At 36.3% G+C, this 16,781-nt stretch overlaps 1 protein-coding gene across 1 annotated transcript; it reads left to right on the top strand.

The window, feature by feature from the left end:
• The first annotated feature begins 947 nt into the window (after window positions 1-947).
• LOC147866415 (serine carboxypeptidase 24-like) lies at window positions 948-13,796 on the top strand. Its single transcript, XM_087316859.1, has 11 exons — window positions 948-1,107; window positions 1,838-2,098; window positions 6,780-6,887; window positions 9,821-9,916; window positions 10,173-10,265; window positions 10,410-10,498; window positions 10,851-11,126; window positions 11,853-11,983; window positions 12,456-12,551; window positions 12,646-12,751; window positions 13,424-13,796. The coding sequence occupies exons 1-11, from the start codon at window positions 1,011-1,013 to the stop codon at window positions 13,595-13,597; spliced, it is 1,527 nt and encodes a 508-aa protein (XP_087172985.1). The 5' UTR covers window positions 948-1,010; the 3' UTR covers window positions 13,598-13,796.
• The last annotated feature ends 2,985 nt before the right edge of the window (window positions 13,797-16,781 follow it).

Here is a 16,781-nt window from a genome sequence, read left to right as displayed (position 1 = left end):
TTTGGTATTTTGTATTTGTATTTGTATTTGTATTTGGTATTTGGTATATGGTATTTGTATTTGTATTTGTATTTGGTATTTGGTATTTGGTATTTGGTATTTGGTATTTGGTATTTGGTATTTGTATTTGTATTTGGTATTTGGTATTTTGTATTTGTATTTGGTATTTGGTATTTGGTATTTGGTATTTGGTATTTGGTATTTGGTATTTGGTATTTGGTATTTGGTATTTGGTATTTGGTATTTGGTATTTGGTATTTGGTATTTGTATTTGTATTTTGTATTTTGTATTTTGTATTTGGTATTTGTATCAATCCAATCGTTGAGTTAAATGAATGTATCGATGATCTATACATATATGTACATAATACAATTCATATTTACTCTTTTTCTTCCCTTCTCACCTTTTTCGTTGAATTGAATTTGTTTTCTTTTAATTTTTGGCATTTTCTTTCTTTTCCGAATTAAACACAGAAAACAAACAAAATTTGGAAATAAATTGACCATCCAAATTGTGTGTGTGTGTGTGTGTGTGTGTGTGTGTGTGTGTGTGTGTGGGAACGAATTAACTGACACACCTCCAAAAAAGATTTGGTTTTGCGTTTTCTGGGCGTTTTCTTTTCTGTTTTGTTTTAATCAAATTTTAATTTTCAAAAGAATTTGTTGTTGTTGTTTTAGAGAAAAGGGGTTTTAATACAATTGGAATGATTTTATTTTTTTTTTAAAATTTGTTGGGTGAGGTAGGGGGGGCAATTAATGGTGATTAATTGATGGATTTGATCCATTAACCAATCATGGAAAAACAGAGCGTCGAATAAGCCAAAAAGAAAAATGATTAGTTTCTCTTTAAGATAGATAATACTGACTGGAAAATTCCTCCGTCTGTGTTGTTGTATGTACATATACTGTAATATATATATATATATACAGATATATGAGAGACAGAGACAGAGAGAGAGCGCGCGGATTTAATTAGACCCAGTAATTAATCAATCGCTGGTTCGCTATATATGTATATATGTATTGGAGAGATGGAAGGAACGGTGATTCAGATGTGGGCGATTGGATTCACGATGGCCTTTCTGCTTAATTATGCTCTAATCACAGGTATAGACATATATAATTACATATAAATGTTACTAGATTACTAGAGATCCCCTTTTAAGTACTAATGATTAAAGATTTAAGATCATCGGGAAGGTGGGGGATGGGGGACAAAATCAGTGTTTGGGCTGTGGGGGATTAATGAAGGTAATTAGCCTTAATTATGCACCCTAATCGCGTGCTAATTAAGTGGGGAGTGATAAGAAACAGGTCAGTGATATACAAGGAGAATAATTGGGCGATCAATAAGTGGGTGGATTCGATTATTCCTAATTTGATTGACACTGGCTGATCATTTAAGGTACAAGAGAAGTACGTAATTACTTCAGACGGTAGATTAGAATATAACTAATGCTAATTACGCTTAAATATTTGTTCATGACGTAGATTAAGTAAGCACTAACTAATGAAAAGATCGGTTATTTATGTTTGATCGGTTATTTACGAGGCATTAGGTGGTAGGAGGGAGATTAGTACTAATTACAGGCTAATTACGTCCTAAGGACTTGATGGCTACATGCTAATTAGTTGCTAATCTACCAGGTCATTAATCCCTTGATCAAATAATAGAGTCATTTGCGTGCTACTTCCTTGCTGATCGTACGGTAGCTATGCACCAGCCACGCTCTAATTACTATTAATCATACACTAATTACGCAGTAATTTAAAATGCTTAGCTAAATTAATCATCTGGCGACCTGTAATGACTTGCTAATTGTGATTAATTGAGCAGGGGCAGGCAGTCGGAGCTTGTATAATGAGAATCGGAATCAGATCGACGACAGGATCAGAGAGCAGCAAGAGGCGGATCGAATCAGGAATCTACCGGGCCAACCGAATCACATCAAATTCAAGCAATTCTCAGGATACATCAACGTGATTAACAGAAATAACGGCAGTAATGATGATGGTGGAGGGCGTGCCCTCTTCTATTGGCTCACTCAAGCTCAGTCCAGACCTGATTCGAAGCCCTTGATCCTGTGGCTTAATGGAGGTAAGTAATTAATTAATTTCGTAATGATTTCTCTCTGCATCATCTTGATCAGTCGCCTTCCTAATTGCTGCTCAAATCCCTTAATTAGGTGCCCATCGTCCCAAATTTTAGGTGCTAATTGCCTCATTTACTTGCAGCTATTCTCCTACATCAATGTCTTAATTAGTTGATCGATTGTCTTAATTAGGCACCAGTTACTGTCTTGATTAGTTGCTTGATCGTTTAGTTAGTTACTAATTCTGCCCAATAGTTGTGTCATTGTCTTAATTAGGTAACAACTGTCTCAATTAGCCATTGATTTCCTTAATTGGGTCCTAAATCTCTTTAATTAGTTACCGATTGCCTTGATTAGGTGCTACTTCTCTATAAGTAATTGCTCATCTTATCACTCATCTTGCAAATTAGTTTTATGGATTGTCTACATCCTGTGTCTAATTTCATTTAACATCATTTTGATTGCATGTTAACTACCATTATCTAGTTGATTCGGTATTAACGGTCAATCGTTTCAATCGGCGGATTGCAAAATTAGGCATTAATTATGTCCGGTAGGTGTCGGTTAATCAAAATTAAGATTAAACACATGATAGGGGGGAAATAATCTTGATTAAATATGTGATTAGTGAATTAAGCTTCTAATTTTCCCAATTAGGGGACCAATGCCCACTTTCTCTCAATTCACACTAAACCTTCACTAATGAACTCAACCCATGGTTTAATATCCTCAGTTAAGCATTAGGAGTCATTATCGAGATGCAATAAGGTGTAAGCACATGATAAGGGGGGGGCGGGATCTTGATAAAATATGTGATTAGTGAGTGAAATAAGCTTCTAATTTGCCCAATTAGGGAACCAATGGCCACTTTCTCTCGATTCACACTAAACCATCACTAATTAACTCGAGCCATGGTTTAATATCCTCAGTTAAACATTAGGAGTCATTATCAAGATGCAATCTATTGAAAAAACATGTGCATATTAAGATTACATAGATTTGTATCAACTTTGTCATACCTCTGGTGGCATTGAGACTTTTGTGAATCTACCGAGTTTTTCCACTACATACATGAACTCGGGAGCCTAGGCCTTCACTAGGTCTCGTAATGCCTTTTTGTCCTAATGCATCTTATCTTCCCCTTACCAAAACTAGATAATCTTTTTGTTTTGATGCACATAAATGAGCTCGAGCTTTGATTCATTGAAGCGTCAACTATATGTGGCATTAGATATGCACCATAAATGAGCCCTAGCACCAACTCTAGCAATTGGGAGTAAAGAAACCCACAACTCTACATAGTTCAAGGTGTTACTGTCGGCTTGTCGTGGTTCTTAAACCCATTTATGTTTACCATAGATATAAAGCCTGTGTGCCTAAGTTAGTGATGCCATTTAGAAGACAATAGCAAAGCAGCTTGAGATAATGCTATGATAGATGGGCCTATAATGCTTTTACAAAAGTAAAGGATGGATGAAATATATGGAGCTCGAAGGGAACAAGCCTAGTGCAAAGCATACACATGACCCCATTACTTCTTGGCAATAGACAACAAAGGCGACAAAACATTAATTAATAAAAGGCTACCCTCAATCATTCGTCAAATTACCTCAGATTGCCGAGAGGAGCAAATGCAGTGTCATTGATAGATACTTGTATAATTTATTAATTAGTTTGCATCCTCTTTCCAGAGGGGCTAGATTCCTTGTTGCTTTTAAACAACCAAGTCAAAACTCTTGAGAGCAAGATAAGATGGCTTTGTTGCCTTTTAGTAGGATCAAGTTTGTCTTAAATGACTCGTTGGGGACATGAGTTGAACACTCTAGAGGTAATGCTCGTCACAATGGCATGTGCATATGTGTTAATGGATGAAGAACGTCTAGGAACTAAAGCTAGCTATTTTCAATAGCCTTTATCTCGTTAGTGACTTGTTGGTGCATGTGTGTTAATGGATGAAAAATGACAAGGAAATAAAGCTAGTTATTTCGAATACTCGTTGTCTTGTTGTGACACCCAAAGAAGCAAGATAATTTGCCGTCCAATGGTCTCAATGGTTAAGATGTGTTATGTTGGTCGAGAATCTACCTTATGTTCCATAGCACATCCAATTATTAAGACTTTCATCATCATTAAGTTTTGACGGTCTTGTTTCATGATGGTAAAGCCTACCTTTACGAGTTATTGTTACTCATTGTGGACTTATTTGACTACAAAGTCCTTCAATTCAATAAAATAATGATTGATATGCTTAAAGTTGTGGAACCTCCTAGTTGTTCGTTAGTTCCTTCGAATTTGGGTTGTTAGCCTTCTCAACGTGTTTGTGTTTTTTACCAAGTGCTTAATCATATTATAAATCAATCATTGAGGACCATCACAACTTTTATACCGAGTAATAGAGAAGTTACACTTTTATACATCTCTATCAATGTCAAAATAGTTTCAAGGAAGCTTCCATGAAAAGACATTAATTTGGGATGTGGAAATCGTCATCTTGTTAAAGTTTCATGAAGCACGAGGGGCACATGACATGACCTTATATTGTATTAAGGTCACGTGTATTGCTTCAGCTTGCACCTTAACATGTATATGCATCTATACACAAGGGCAATTTTCTATAGCAAAAACCCAATTTGATGTTGTACAAAACACGTAACTTAGGCGACATCCCATATAGTCACTTCAAAGTTGTCTCATCTTAGTAAACAAAATTGAACCACCAAACTACTTACCTCGAATGACCTTGATGGTTACAAAAAGCAATTTACCATTTGACGTGATAGGTTGTCTCATTTGTGTTGTGCCATATCCTCACAAGTAATGAATCACGTTTAAACCATCTGGAACACACAAGGAATAACAAATCATGACATTGTTTTTTCTTTTATTTCTTTAAGTTAATAATGGCCATTGGCTCCTATGGTCATTTTCCCAACCCAATTTATGAAAATACGTAAATGACAACATAACGCCTCGACACCCCTTTTAAACTACAAATTCCTAAGTTCCAGCTTTTGGTAAAGTGTAACAAACAATGACAAAAGTGAGATCATTGGAGCTTGTTGGGAGGTGATAAAGGACGTGAGGTACTTAAAGCCAATCCACAACATGCCCAATCAGGGGTTGCTCAACTTTTTTGAATAAATCAATACATATTGTCTATACATGCTCACGATAGTTGAAAATTGATTTAGACAAAGGGATAGTTATTAAAGGTTCACGACAAGATTGTTGTATGGTGATTGAAGCATGACATAAAGAAGGGGAAAGGCGTAGAGATATAAGTTACGATTGTGGTCAAGCATTTAAATGTTAGTGCATTGACATACGACTACTGAACATGTGACAAGGAGGAGAGCAATCTGTGGACGCATGCTTTATAACTTTAGGACTTTTTCCCCCACATACAAAAAAAACAATTCATATGATTTGAATAGTATCCTAGCCCTCTATTATTTTTGGATCCAAATGGAAAAGAGAGAAAACATTAGAATTTCATAGGAAAACTAGATTAAAAATACACACGTTTGTAGTGAACTTTGTGGAAACAGCAAAAATGTAACGTAGGTAGTGTAAAGTATCTATTCTATAGCAAAAAGAACTCCTTATTCAATACAAGCTTAACCAACAAGGCAAACAACAATAAAATTTAGAAAAAAGGTAAACTCATCTCGTAAACATAAATTTTGTACAAATTTTATGATATTGTCCTCTTGAGTTTCAAGTAGTTCATGCATGAGAAAGAAAGTCGGCCTAGAACAATCTTGAACAATGAATGTAAGCCCAACGACCATATCGCCATTGCAAACAAGTGTCAATGAGGAGTAAGAGCCTCTTTTTCTGTGTAAAGAGTGCCTCTACCCATGTCACAAGCAATAATATCTTAGTTATTCATTACAGATGTATTCATTATGCATCTAGGATGTAAAACGATGCGACTATTCACACATATACGAATGTCAAAATGGCTCGCTGGAAACACTCAAAACTTGATTCGATTTCCTTTCTTGTAAGTTGCAAGAGTAATTGCCCACCTAATAGTTTTAGGCCAAATCAACATGAATTACAACTAGGCACTTAGTCTAAACCAAGCATTAAGAAACGGATTTGGAATGAAGTCTCTCGTTTGCTTTGACCAACATCTGCTCACCCTTCATGATTTCCCATGTGGCAATGATGTTGTGCCACATCAATATGGATTCTCATTTAAACCCTTGGTCAACCCTTATCTTAAGCATCCATACTTTAGGATGTAGTATTGTGTTTGCTACGATAAATCAATGTCAACCTTGAAATTCTTTTGTCTAATATTGAGTGTTACATTATAGGATTCCATATGGACACCCAATTTTAGTAAAATCTAAAGCACTTACTCGTAGTGCCCCACATTTTGCTTGCATGATCAATCAATGTTAAGCCCACATAAACCATGTTCAATAATTTTGCGCCACATATTTGCGACTTGGGCTCACATTTCAAAGTTTTATAAGATTTTCATAAGATGGACTAAACGTTGGAGACAAACTATTACTAGAAGTGTGAACATCGAAAGCCCCAAGTGGCACTAATATGAAATTCGAAAGTGTTTGAAGTTTTTGAGAAGCACCATACCTCAATGGATTCCATTTATTGTTGAATTGTGAAGAAAGTTAGTAAATCTAGTTAGACATTGATTTCTCTCTCTTTCAGGTCCCGGTTGCTCATCTATTGCATATGGAGCAATGGAGGAGATTGGTCCTTTCCGGCTCACCCCCGACGCTTCTCGTCTCTACCTTAGCGAGCATTCATGGAATAAAGGTGCTTTTCCGTCTTTTGGTTTCAATACATATGTATTTGTATGCTTGTACATAAGCATTTATGTGTATGTATGTACGCACGTAGGTATGTAGGGAGGCACACCCGTAGGTAGGTAGGTAAGTATGTGTATAATGTGTATGTGTATGTGTGTGTGTGTGTGTGTGTGTGTGTGTGTGTGTATGTAAAGTTCCTTCCAAATTCCCCCACTTTTCTTCATTACAAGTCGAGAACAAGTGGTTGTATACTTTAACAAAAAGTTTAGTGATGTGGCATTTGACTACGTAATGGTACACACACTTGAGCTTCCTAGATTTCTAATGCTCCCCCTCAAGCTCAAATATTAATCGTCATTAATCTAACGATGAGGTTGAGATTGATCTTGAACTCCACCAATTTGTTTGCATCCATAAACGTCATCATATTTGCTAGTTGGTCCTTTGTGTTGATGTATCCTTTGCTAATACCTTCTCTTTGATGGAATGATAATGGATCTCTCTATGTGCTTGGTTGTAGTATGGAACATGGGGTTAGTTGCAAGCTGAATGCTTGATATGTTTTCTCCAAATAGAGTAAACTCTTTGACTTGAACATCCAAGTCATTGAAAAGCTTCTTAAGCCACATGATTTCACATGTCAAAATTGCTAAGGCTTTATACTTGGCCTCCGTAGATGATAATGCAACAATAGGTTGCATTTTGGACATCCATGAGATGACACTTTGACTTAGCACGAAGACATAGCCTAATGTGTTTCTTTTTTATCCTCTGAACCAGCTCAATCCAACATCAATAATGCTGTGTGGTTGTAATCCCTAATGTTGAGTCATGTAGATTGTCTCATACAAGTCACCATTAAGAAAATTATTCTTCACATCCAATTGATATATTGGCCACCTTCTAGATGCGATCAATCCAATGACTGCCCTAATTGTGGTCATATTTGCAATAGGGTTGAGTGTTTCTTCATAATCAACTCCATAAGATTGAGCGAATCCTTTTATCACAAGCCTTGTTTTATACCTAGCAATAGAACCATCGGAATTCCTCTTCACTTTATATTGTCGACTACCTCCATCCCTTCTTCCATGGAACTAGATTCCAAGTGTTGTTGTCTTCAAGGGCTTTGTACTCTTCTACTATAATTTGCTTCTTGTCATTCCTTTATGTCCTTGGCTTATTCATAAGTAGAGGGTCCACTGCATTTGATAGCCCTAGACATTAAAACATAATGCATAGCAATATAATTATCATAGACAAGCCTTGACATTTAGATGTAAATTACCATTGTTGACCTTCTTTCATCTCCTCATATGGTGAAATTAACCTCCTTTGTCTTGGTGCTCTGATTTCAGTCTTTGATGTTGATTCTTCTTCTAACATAGGTTCATATCGAGATCTTCAACTTCACCACCATTTTCTTTATTTACTAATTGATGAACTTAATCTATGCTTGAGCTTCCTTGTATGCTTGGACCACTGATTTCCATGCTATCTTAGAACCCTAGATGCATACCTCCTCTCAATCTCTTCAATACCTTTATCCAACAAGGTAACTTTGGAGACATATCATGGTGTGAATTCCTCTGAATCAAACACTACATTTCTTGATACTTTTAACTCTGTTGTATAATAGGATTGTAGCACCCATAGCCCCTTTTTGCTCCATAGCATTATGTAATAAACGTTCCATCTTTTAGCCCTTGCATCCATTTTACCTCTCAACTTGGATTGTGATAGAAGAGAGAAAGAATGATATATTTACCTCCCCACAAGAACCTCTGACTTGTCTTAATCCTTAGATGATGATATAAGCTACCCCTTGCCTAAACTTCATCAAATCTTCCACTTCTTTGATTCAATCTTCTTGTCCTTGATACTCGAAATTTCGCTCTATTACCACTGATTGAATTATATTCATTCCTAATCACAAGTCAAGTATGATGGACCCTTCGTCAGATCGAAAAATGGCTACCACACTTCACTAAAACACCAATAAAGCTCTCTGGAACAGAGGACTGAACCTTTGAAATTGTGTACACCAAAAGTAGAATTCCCAAGCTTTCCAACAAGTTATATGACTCACTAAATTTGGTGAACTTGCACAGAACAGACTAAAAAACTGTCCAAACAGGCATATATTTATGTTTTAAACACTAAAAAACTAGACCAGAGGGCTTTCGAGCTCAATGCATTCAAGAATAATGAGTGCTTTTAGACTCTGATGATACATACTTAAAATAAGGGCCCTTACAAGAGTAGAAACAAGATGATATTAAGCTAAGTGAGTGTGTTTAGACCTACAATATGTATTCTCAATAACAGCCTACAAAATGCCCAAAAACCAATGCTGGCATAGGTGTATTTTTTGGAGGTTTGTAGATATACATGATCATATCATATATGTATATCCACACATCTACTATATGTACATGTATAGATATGTGTATGTATGTATGTATGTATGTATGTATGTATGTATGTATGTATGTATGTATGTGTTTTTGATTGATATATCCACACATCTACTATACATGTATAGATATGCGTATGTATGTATGTATGTATGTATGTATGTATGTATGTATGTATGTATGTATGTATGTATGTATGTATGTATGTGTTTTTGATTGATATATCCACACATCTACTATACATGTATAGATATGCGTATGTATGTATGTATGTATGTATGTATGTATGTATGTGTTTTTGATTGATATATCCACACATCTACTATACATCCATAGATATGTGTGTGTATGTATGTATGTATGTATGTGTTTTTGATTGATATATCCACACATCTACTATACATGTATAGATATGTGTATGCATGTATGTATGTATGTATGTATGTATGTATGTATGTATGCATGTGTTTTTTATTGATATATGTTTGCGAGATGTTTTATGAAATCCGATTATACCTTGCAGTTGCCAATCTTCTCTTTCTCGAGTCTCCGGCGGGTGTCGGGTTTTCGTACACAAACACATCCTCGGATCTTACTTCATCCGGTGATCGGCAAACAGGTTTTTCTCTCCAACCCCAAGATCTTGGTTTTACTTTTTGTATATGCATATAGGTGCATGATTTGGAATGCTTCATGCTTAATATGTTTTGAGATCATGATTATTTAGAGTAAAGAAAATTATTTTCTTTCGTCCTTTGTCAATCTCGTCTTCACCATCATCATGTAGGCATATTTGTTGGAATGTGATGTCTTTTTCTTCTTCTTTTTTGAAGTAGGTGTATGTAATACTAAACATTGACACTTCTGGAATTCAGCTGAAGATGCACACAGTTTTCTAGTAAATTGGTTTGAGAGGTTTCCTCAATACAAAGGCAGAGAGTTCTACATCATGGGAGAAAGCTATGCCGGTAAGGAGAAATATAGGAAAGTTTCTATTATGAAATATCTCTTAATTTGAAATAGGTATTTGAACAATATAAGAAGTGTCTAAATTATTATAAGGTTATAATAGTTATTAACTATTGAATTTCTTATGCTTATTGGTCAAATAGGACATTACATACCACAACTTTCAAGGTTGGTTTATGAACGGAATGTGAAGGGAGTTCAGTCCCCCGACATTAATCTCAAAGGTCTCATGGTAAGTCTTACAAGCATATATATACTCTAATAGTAGATGTGTTGGAAGGCCTCTTTTGCACATAGAAGTTTATCATTTATGTGCGCCAAAATAACCATCTTTGTTTGAAATTGTTTTGGTCTAGTTCGAATTTGAAATTCGCAAAGTCTTGAGTTTAAAATTCCTTTAGAGTGAACACAATATTAGACCTGTTTGCTTTACCATATGAAGATCATTATAAAGCATTTTACTTGTAAGATCATGATATGAAAACATGGTCTTACAAGTAAATTGGACATAGAAAGACCATGATTTCATATCATGTATCCACAAATATAATGTCATTGTCATGTTGTTTCTTTTTTAACTTCAGGTAGGGAATGGTGTATTGGATTCTTATTATGATAATGTTGGCCTTGTCGAATATTGGTGGGATCATGCATTGATATCAGACACAACATACAATGCCCTCCTTTCAAATTGTGACTTCCATCAAGCAAATCTTTCCGATTTATGCAATTCACTTCAAGATGATGCTTTTAACAAAGATATGGGAGGCATTGATCCATATAGCATTTATACCCCTGTTTGTCTGGCAACCATTCAGAGCAAAAGGCTTTCGGCTAGGAGATCCAAGGGTTCAAATCCTGTAAGTCACTTTCTTGGGAGGTACTTTCATTTCTATCAATCAATATGAAGCGTGAATATTTTGACATATACCCAAGTCTCACATCGTAATAATCATGATCCACTCTGTTTGGGCCAAAAACAAGTTGTATATCTACTAAAATGTCGGTAGAATTTCGAAATTGGTGTCTGGAAATTTTTATGACTCGAATGAACTTTCTCATCGGAAAAAATCTATGCCAGGAACAAATCCAATGGAACTGTAATAAATTTCTCCCAAGTTCTGAGTTTGTGGTACTAGTTTTGAAATCGGTGTCGGGAAATGTTTATGAATGAACTTCTTAGTCAGAAATTTCTATGCCAGGAACAAAATCCAATGGAACTGTAACAAATTTCTCCCAAGTTCTTTAAGTTTGTGGTACTTTTCCTTCCATATTCATGCATGAAAAGGATTAGTAAAAAACAATTTCCTGAATAGTGGTACATCTTAGTGTTCGGAGAAAAAAAAAAGGCCCTTCATACTACTAAGAAGAAGATCAAATTTTTGAACTTGCAGGATTGGAACCATTTTTTCCAAAGGGAACAAAAAATCTGACAGAAATAGATTTAATTTCTACCACATTTGTAGCTATTTTTTTTCATGATTTCACATCAGCTTTCATGCACGTCTCCAGCATTATGGTATGGTTGACACACCCCCATGGCTAATGATGTTATATCAATCAAACATTTTTTGTGTCTTTTTTAGTCATTGCGAAGAAGGGCAGGATATGACCCATGTCTAGAGAACTACGCCGAAGTCTATTTCAACCGCCCAGATGTGCAAAAAGCTCTTCATGCAAATGTAACTGGCATTCCATACAATTGGACTGCATGCAGGTATAACTTATTCGAAATGTCTCACTTTTATTTTGAAATGACCTCAAAAGAAAATCTATATTTCAAGTTTTGGAAATCATATTTTTCACCATACCATTGAAAATTAATAGACCGAGTAATTTGACAAACGAAAGTTTCAAATTTTGAACCCATAGTCTTGAAGTTAAATCTATATGTTAACATGATTAGTTTCATAGATTTTACTTTTTTGACAATCCTTAGGTGTTAATTAGTTTTATGCATTTTTTCTCCCTCTTTGCTTGTTGATTGCACTTCATTACATATAGATCATTAAGATATATATTAACAATCATCAATGTAACACATGTATTTTGTGGACATCAAACAGAATTCGTGTTTATGGGAATAAAACAGAATTCATGGTTCCTAACATCAAGTGTTAATATACCTACTTGTAATTGTTATCTAACTTCTGGAGTTTAAGACGGTTTCACAATTGGGATGGGTGCAGTGATGTCCTCTTTGAGAATTGGAAAGATTCGGCATTTTCCGTCATTCCAGTGTACAAAGAGCTCATATCAGCTGGCCTTAAGATATGGCTCTTTAGGTACCTACCTAACTAATTATTATTCCCCCTTGGAGAAAAGCAAGACATGAGGTTTTATATGTTCATTGCTTCCTTTTCCTCTCTTTTTTGTTAGTGGTGATGTGGATGCCGTGGTCCCGATAACGGGAACACGATACGGAGTGGAGAGCATGAATCTTACGAAAACAGAAGATTGGTTTTCGTGGTATGTCAATGGCCAAGTAAGTGTTCAAAACTCTTTTCACATTTGCTTTGAAGGTTTTAGGGTTAGGGTTTGTTTATCATTGGGAACCGACCGAACATTTGCCGCAATACACACACATAAGCATCCTAAGTGGCCAAGTGCTCTAGGGATAAATGCTCAATGTCGGATTTTGCTGATAATAGCCATATAAATATATTGAGCATAAATGAAAAGTTGCATATTTCAAGCTGAAGATCAATAGCCTTCCAGGACCCATGTGGTTTAAATAGAACATTTACATTTTCAATGTCAAATATTGTTGATAAGAGGGAGATAAATATACCAAGCATAAATGAGAAATTGCATATTATTTCAAGTTGAAGATCAATGGCCTTCCACAACCCATGTGGTTCAAGATCAAGGATGGCACAATTGTATTTTAACTTGGTTTTTTTAGACCAATCTCGTTGTTACGATATAGCCGTAGATGACTTGAATGGATTTCGCACACTAAGGTTTACTTACAAGCTTTGTGGTGCACAATGCAAGACATTGTTATATCTAATAGTCTAAATATACCCCAAGGGCCTAGAAAGCATATGCATGCTCTATTTTTGTCGTAATGTGTGCTAGATAGGTAAATCTTTTCTAGTTCTATAGCGATTTGGTGTCAATTTGATGGCTATCAATAACATTTTGGTAACATCAGGTTGGAGGCCGATGCCAAGCCTACAACGGTCTATCATTGGTGACAATAAGGAATGCTGGACATGAAGTTCCATATACACAACCTGAAAGAGGTTATGTATTGGTCAAGTCTTTTCTTGCTAGTGGTGATGATCCACTATTACCAAGAAACAACTCTAACTTATCGAAGAATTGATTATCCTATATGTACATAATTTGTGCTCCATTTTTTAAGAATGTAATAATTGTAAACGATTAGTACATCATAGCCATGGACAAACAAAATCGATTATCCACTAGAAAGGCAAGAATATACTAATATGAATTTGTATTGCTTGGGCAACAAGTCTTACGGTTTATGTTTCGATAAAATGAGGCCACGTGTTTTGACTTAAGTTTCAAGTGTAAAGATATGCAATAGTGGATGTTGGTTGTTTCCCTCCCCATGAGTCATGTTGCCCCCACCCTCGCTAGATGTTAATATATCTTCTTCGCCGTCGTCATCTCTATGAAAATTCCAATGGGAGATAAGAATTAGATCTCTACCAATCTTTCTTTCCATGCCATGTCTAGGTTGCAATTTGCAACTATATGGACATTAAATAATGTCTATTGAAATGATCTGAGCTAATGTATATTTCAATGCACGTCATATAACAATGGCCCGACGTGTTTCAAAGTCAATATATGAATATAACATTATGTCCATTTCTTTGGACTTATATTACATTTATTGAATCACATTTATGCATTTTAGTTTCTTGCACTCACTTTCATCACATGATCCAACTAGCATCAACAAAGATCACCAAGAGGGACATTTTCTTGAGAAAGTAAAAATAAGAATATCAAAGAGAAATTTAAGAATTACATGTTCATTTCATCATGGGTCAATCGTCAGGTTTGATGCATCAGTTGAACTATCCATCAAGTGTGCCAATCAACTTTGAGAAACAAATTCAAGGGGAAAACTTTGGGCAAAGAACACACTAATATTAGACTTCATATTACCACTTGGATCGAGGTCCAATTAGTAATTGGAGGTTAAGATGTAATATCTTGATTATATTGGTCACTTATGTAGCATTTCAATGAGAGAAATGATGAAGATGGTAATGATATTTTTCACATTCTTAGAAGGCTAAAAACATGACTTAATGGATGATGAGGATATTTTAATGTCCAAGGCCCAAAGCATGATAATGAGATAGATTATGATTGATATTTAATGAGCTTGAAAGGACAAAGACATGACGTAATGAGAGAGATAAATATAATGTTATGTTAGCATCCTCGAAATCCCTCCAAAAACATAGATACAAAAGTCAATCAATATTCATGAGGCATGTTTCCAATAGTGTTTGGTTATTTAAATACTCAAAATCTATCATGATTTTGCATTGCAGTTGGTGCGCTCTCAACAACAAAGTTTGAGATTAGTCGAGTAGTTGACATGGTAGTAGGTCTAATTATGAGACGTATTCATGTCTTCGCAACTCCTATCATATACTTGGATGGAAAAGAAATTCTCAAGTCTAATTTCAATCATATGGCAAAGTTTGGCTTGATAACTATGTAAAATGTTTTCTTTTTTTCTTTTTCTTCCCAAAAAAAAACTACTTCCATTAGTTAAGGCAATGTACATAGAATAAACAACTCATATCTTACAGGCCAACTTGCATGTCAAAAAGAAAACAATATGTGTAAAGGAAACAACAAAAACAATTCCAAAACACTACATCATTCGATGAGCATAGCATTACCCGAACGCATACCCTCCATGTGAGCCTCATACAACTCGAATTCAGCATTGACATCCTCCACTCTCTTCTCATGGCAACATCCATCTATATGTTAGGTACACTCGGAGGGAACAGCCATCGTGGTGGTTGATAATTCCTCTTCGCTTTAACCATCCACCATCTGCAACATCGACGAACCGCTCCATTTCAGAAGGAACCAAGCACTAGCTTCTTCACTTGCGTCTGAGGGCCCTTGAAGACTTTCAAACTCTCCTCGTAACGTAGGAATAAGATTAAACTAGATCATCATTAAACTCTCAGCGGGTGGGGTTCGCTACCTGAGAAAGTCTCCTTGCACCTAGATACACACACTTGCCAAACCGTAAGGCCGACCACTAATAACCATATGTCCACATAGCGTTCATGTATGAAGAATGAACCTCCTTGTGTTGGTTGTACAGTTCCTTGCATCACCTTTAAAGAATGACTATTTCCATTCCACCCTTGAAACCACGCAGCCTATTCAGTGGCCAACCAAGTGACTGTTGCGCTCGATACATGAACCTCAACCCCGAATCGAGCCAAGATTCTTAAGCTCCCAAACTTCTTAGGCTCGTGGGCAACACCACAAACAATGTGTGATGTCCTCCAAGCTCGTAGTGTAGGCCTTGCAACTACTCATGCAAACTCTTTTCCCAAGCCACTCTCCCGTTGGAACAGCCTGATGGGTGATAAACCAGAAAAACACTTTGACCCGCTCAGGGAGGGATGAGTTCCATATCTTGCTCCTGGTTCTATCCACGAAGACTAAATCGACAGCTACATGAGCCCATTTGTTGGCACACTTCTCATGATGCCAACATTATTAACTTTCTCCCCAAGCGCGTCGAGTATTCAAAGAAACCTATTGATTTATCTTGTTCTCCCTTCCACTTATATTCAGCATGATCCCATTCTAAGCACTCGAGTGGATTGCCTTCAACCACATACAAGATCCAGTCCTCCTCAACCTCATCAACTGGTGGATTCACCTTCCATTTCTTGTCGTCTCGTGCCACAGTTCTAATCGAGTACCAACTTGCACTTTCCTCTATTGATCCCAATTGGACGATCTTCCCATTCTTTCCTAGACCCCTAGCATTGATAATTTTTCCCGTATCATCACATTGTCCAGACCATTCACCCTCTTCCTCATTACCAATAGGAATGGACTAGATAGTTGTATGGACTAGGTCAAGCATCTTTTTGCCATTTTTGACCTTTCCCACGTCTTCATATAATTTATCATGATTACTGTCGGACAACCGCATCCAATCTGCCACTGAATGAATCCCTACACAATACAATATAGCCCACGGGATATGCTTGCTCTATCCCAGCATCTTTCCCTCTGACGATTTTATGGTCTCATTCCACAATAGGGGTTAGCGCATCCATTCAGCATTAGTACTTGGAAGATTTCGACTTAGATGCCCACAGAGCATACTCCACCCATGCCTGCATCACTGACATACAAGTACGATAAGCCAATCGATTAGATTTCCTCAACTTTAAGTCCATACAAAAAAACCATGCTTTATGTGACTTCCTTTGCCCACCAACTCTTGGACTCCAGAGAATGCTCCTATTATGTATCAA

This window comes from Azolla caroliniana, unplaced genomic scaffold (genome assembly GCF_043228905.1).
Source record: "Azolla caroliniana isolate FFs.n. ecotype wild unplaced genomic scaffold, voAzoCaro1.0.p SCAF_3, whole genome shotgun sequence".
Lineage (NCBI taxonomy): Eukaryota > Viridiplantae > Streptophyta > Polypodiopsida > Salviniales > Salviniaceae > Azolla > Azolla caroliniana.
Note: the sequence above shows the minus strand (reverse complement) of the source record. Positions and strands in the feature narration are given on the sequence as shown.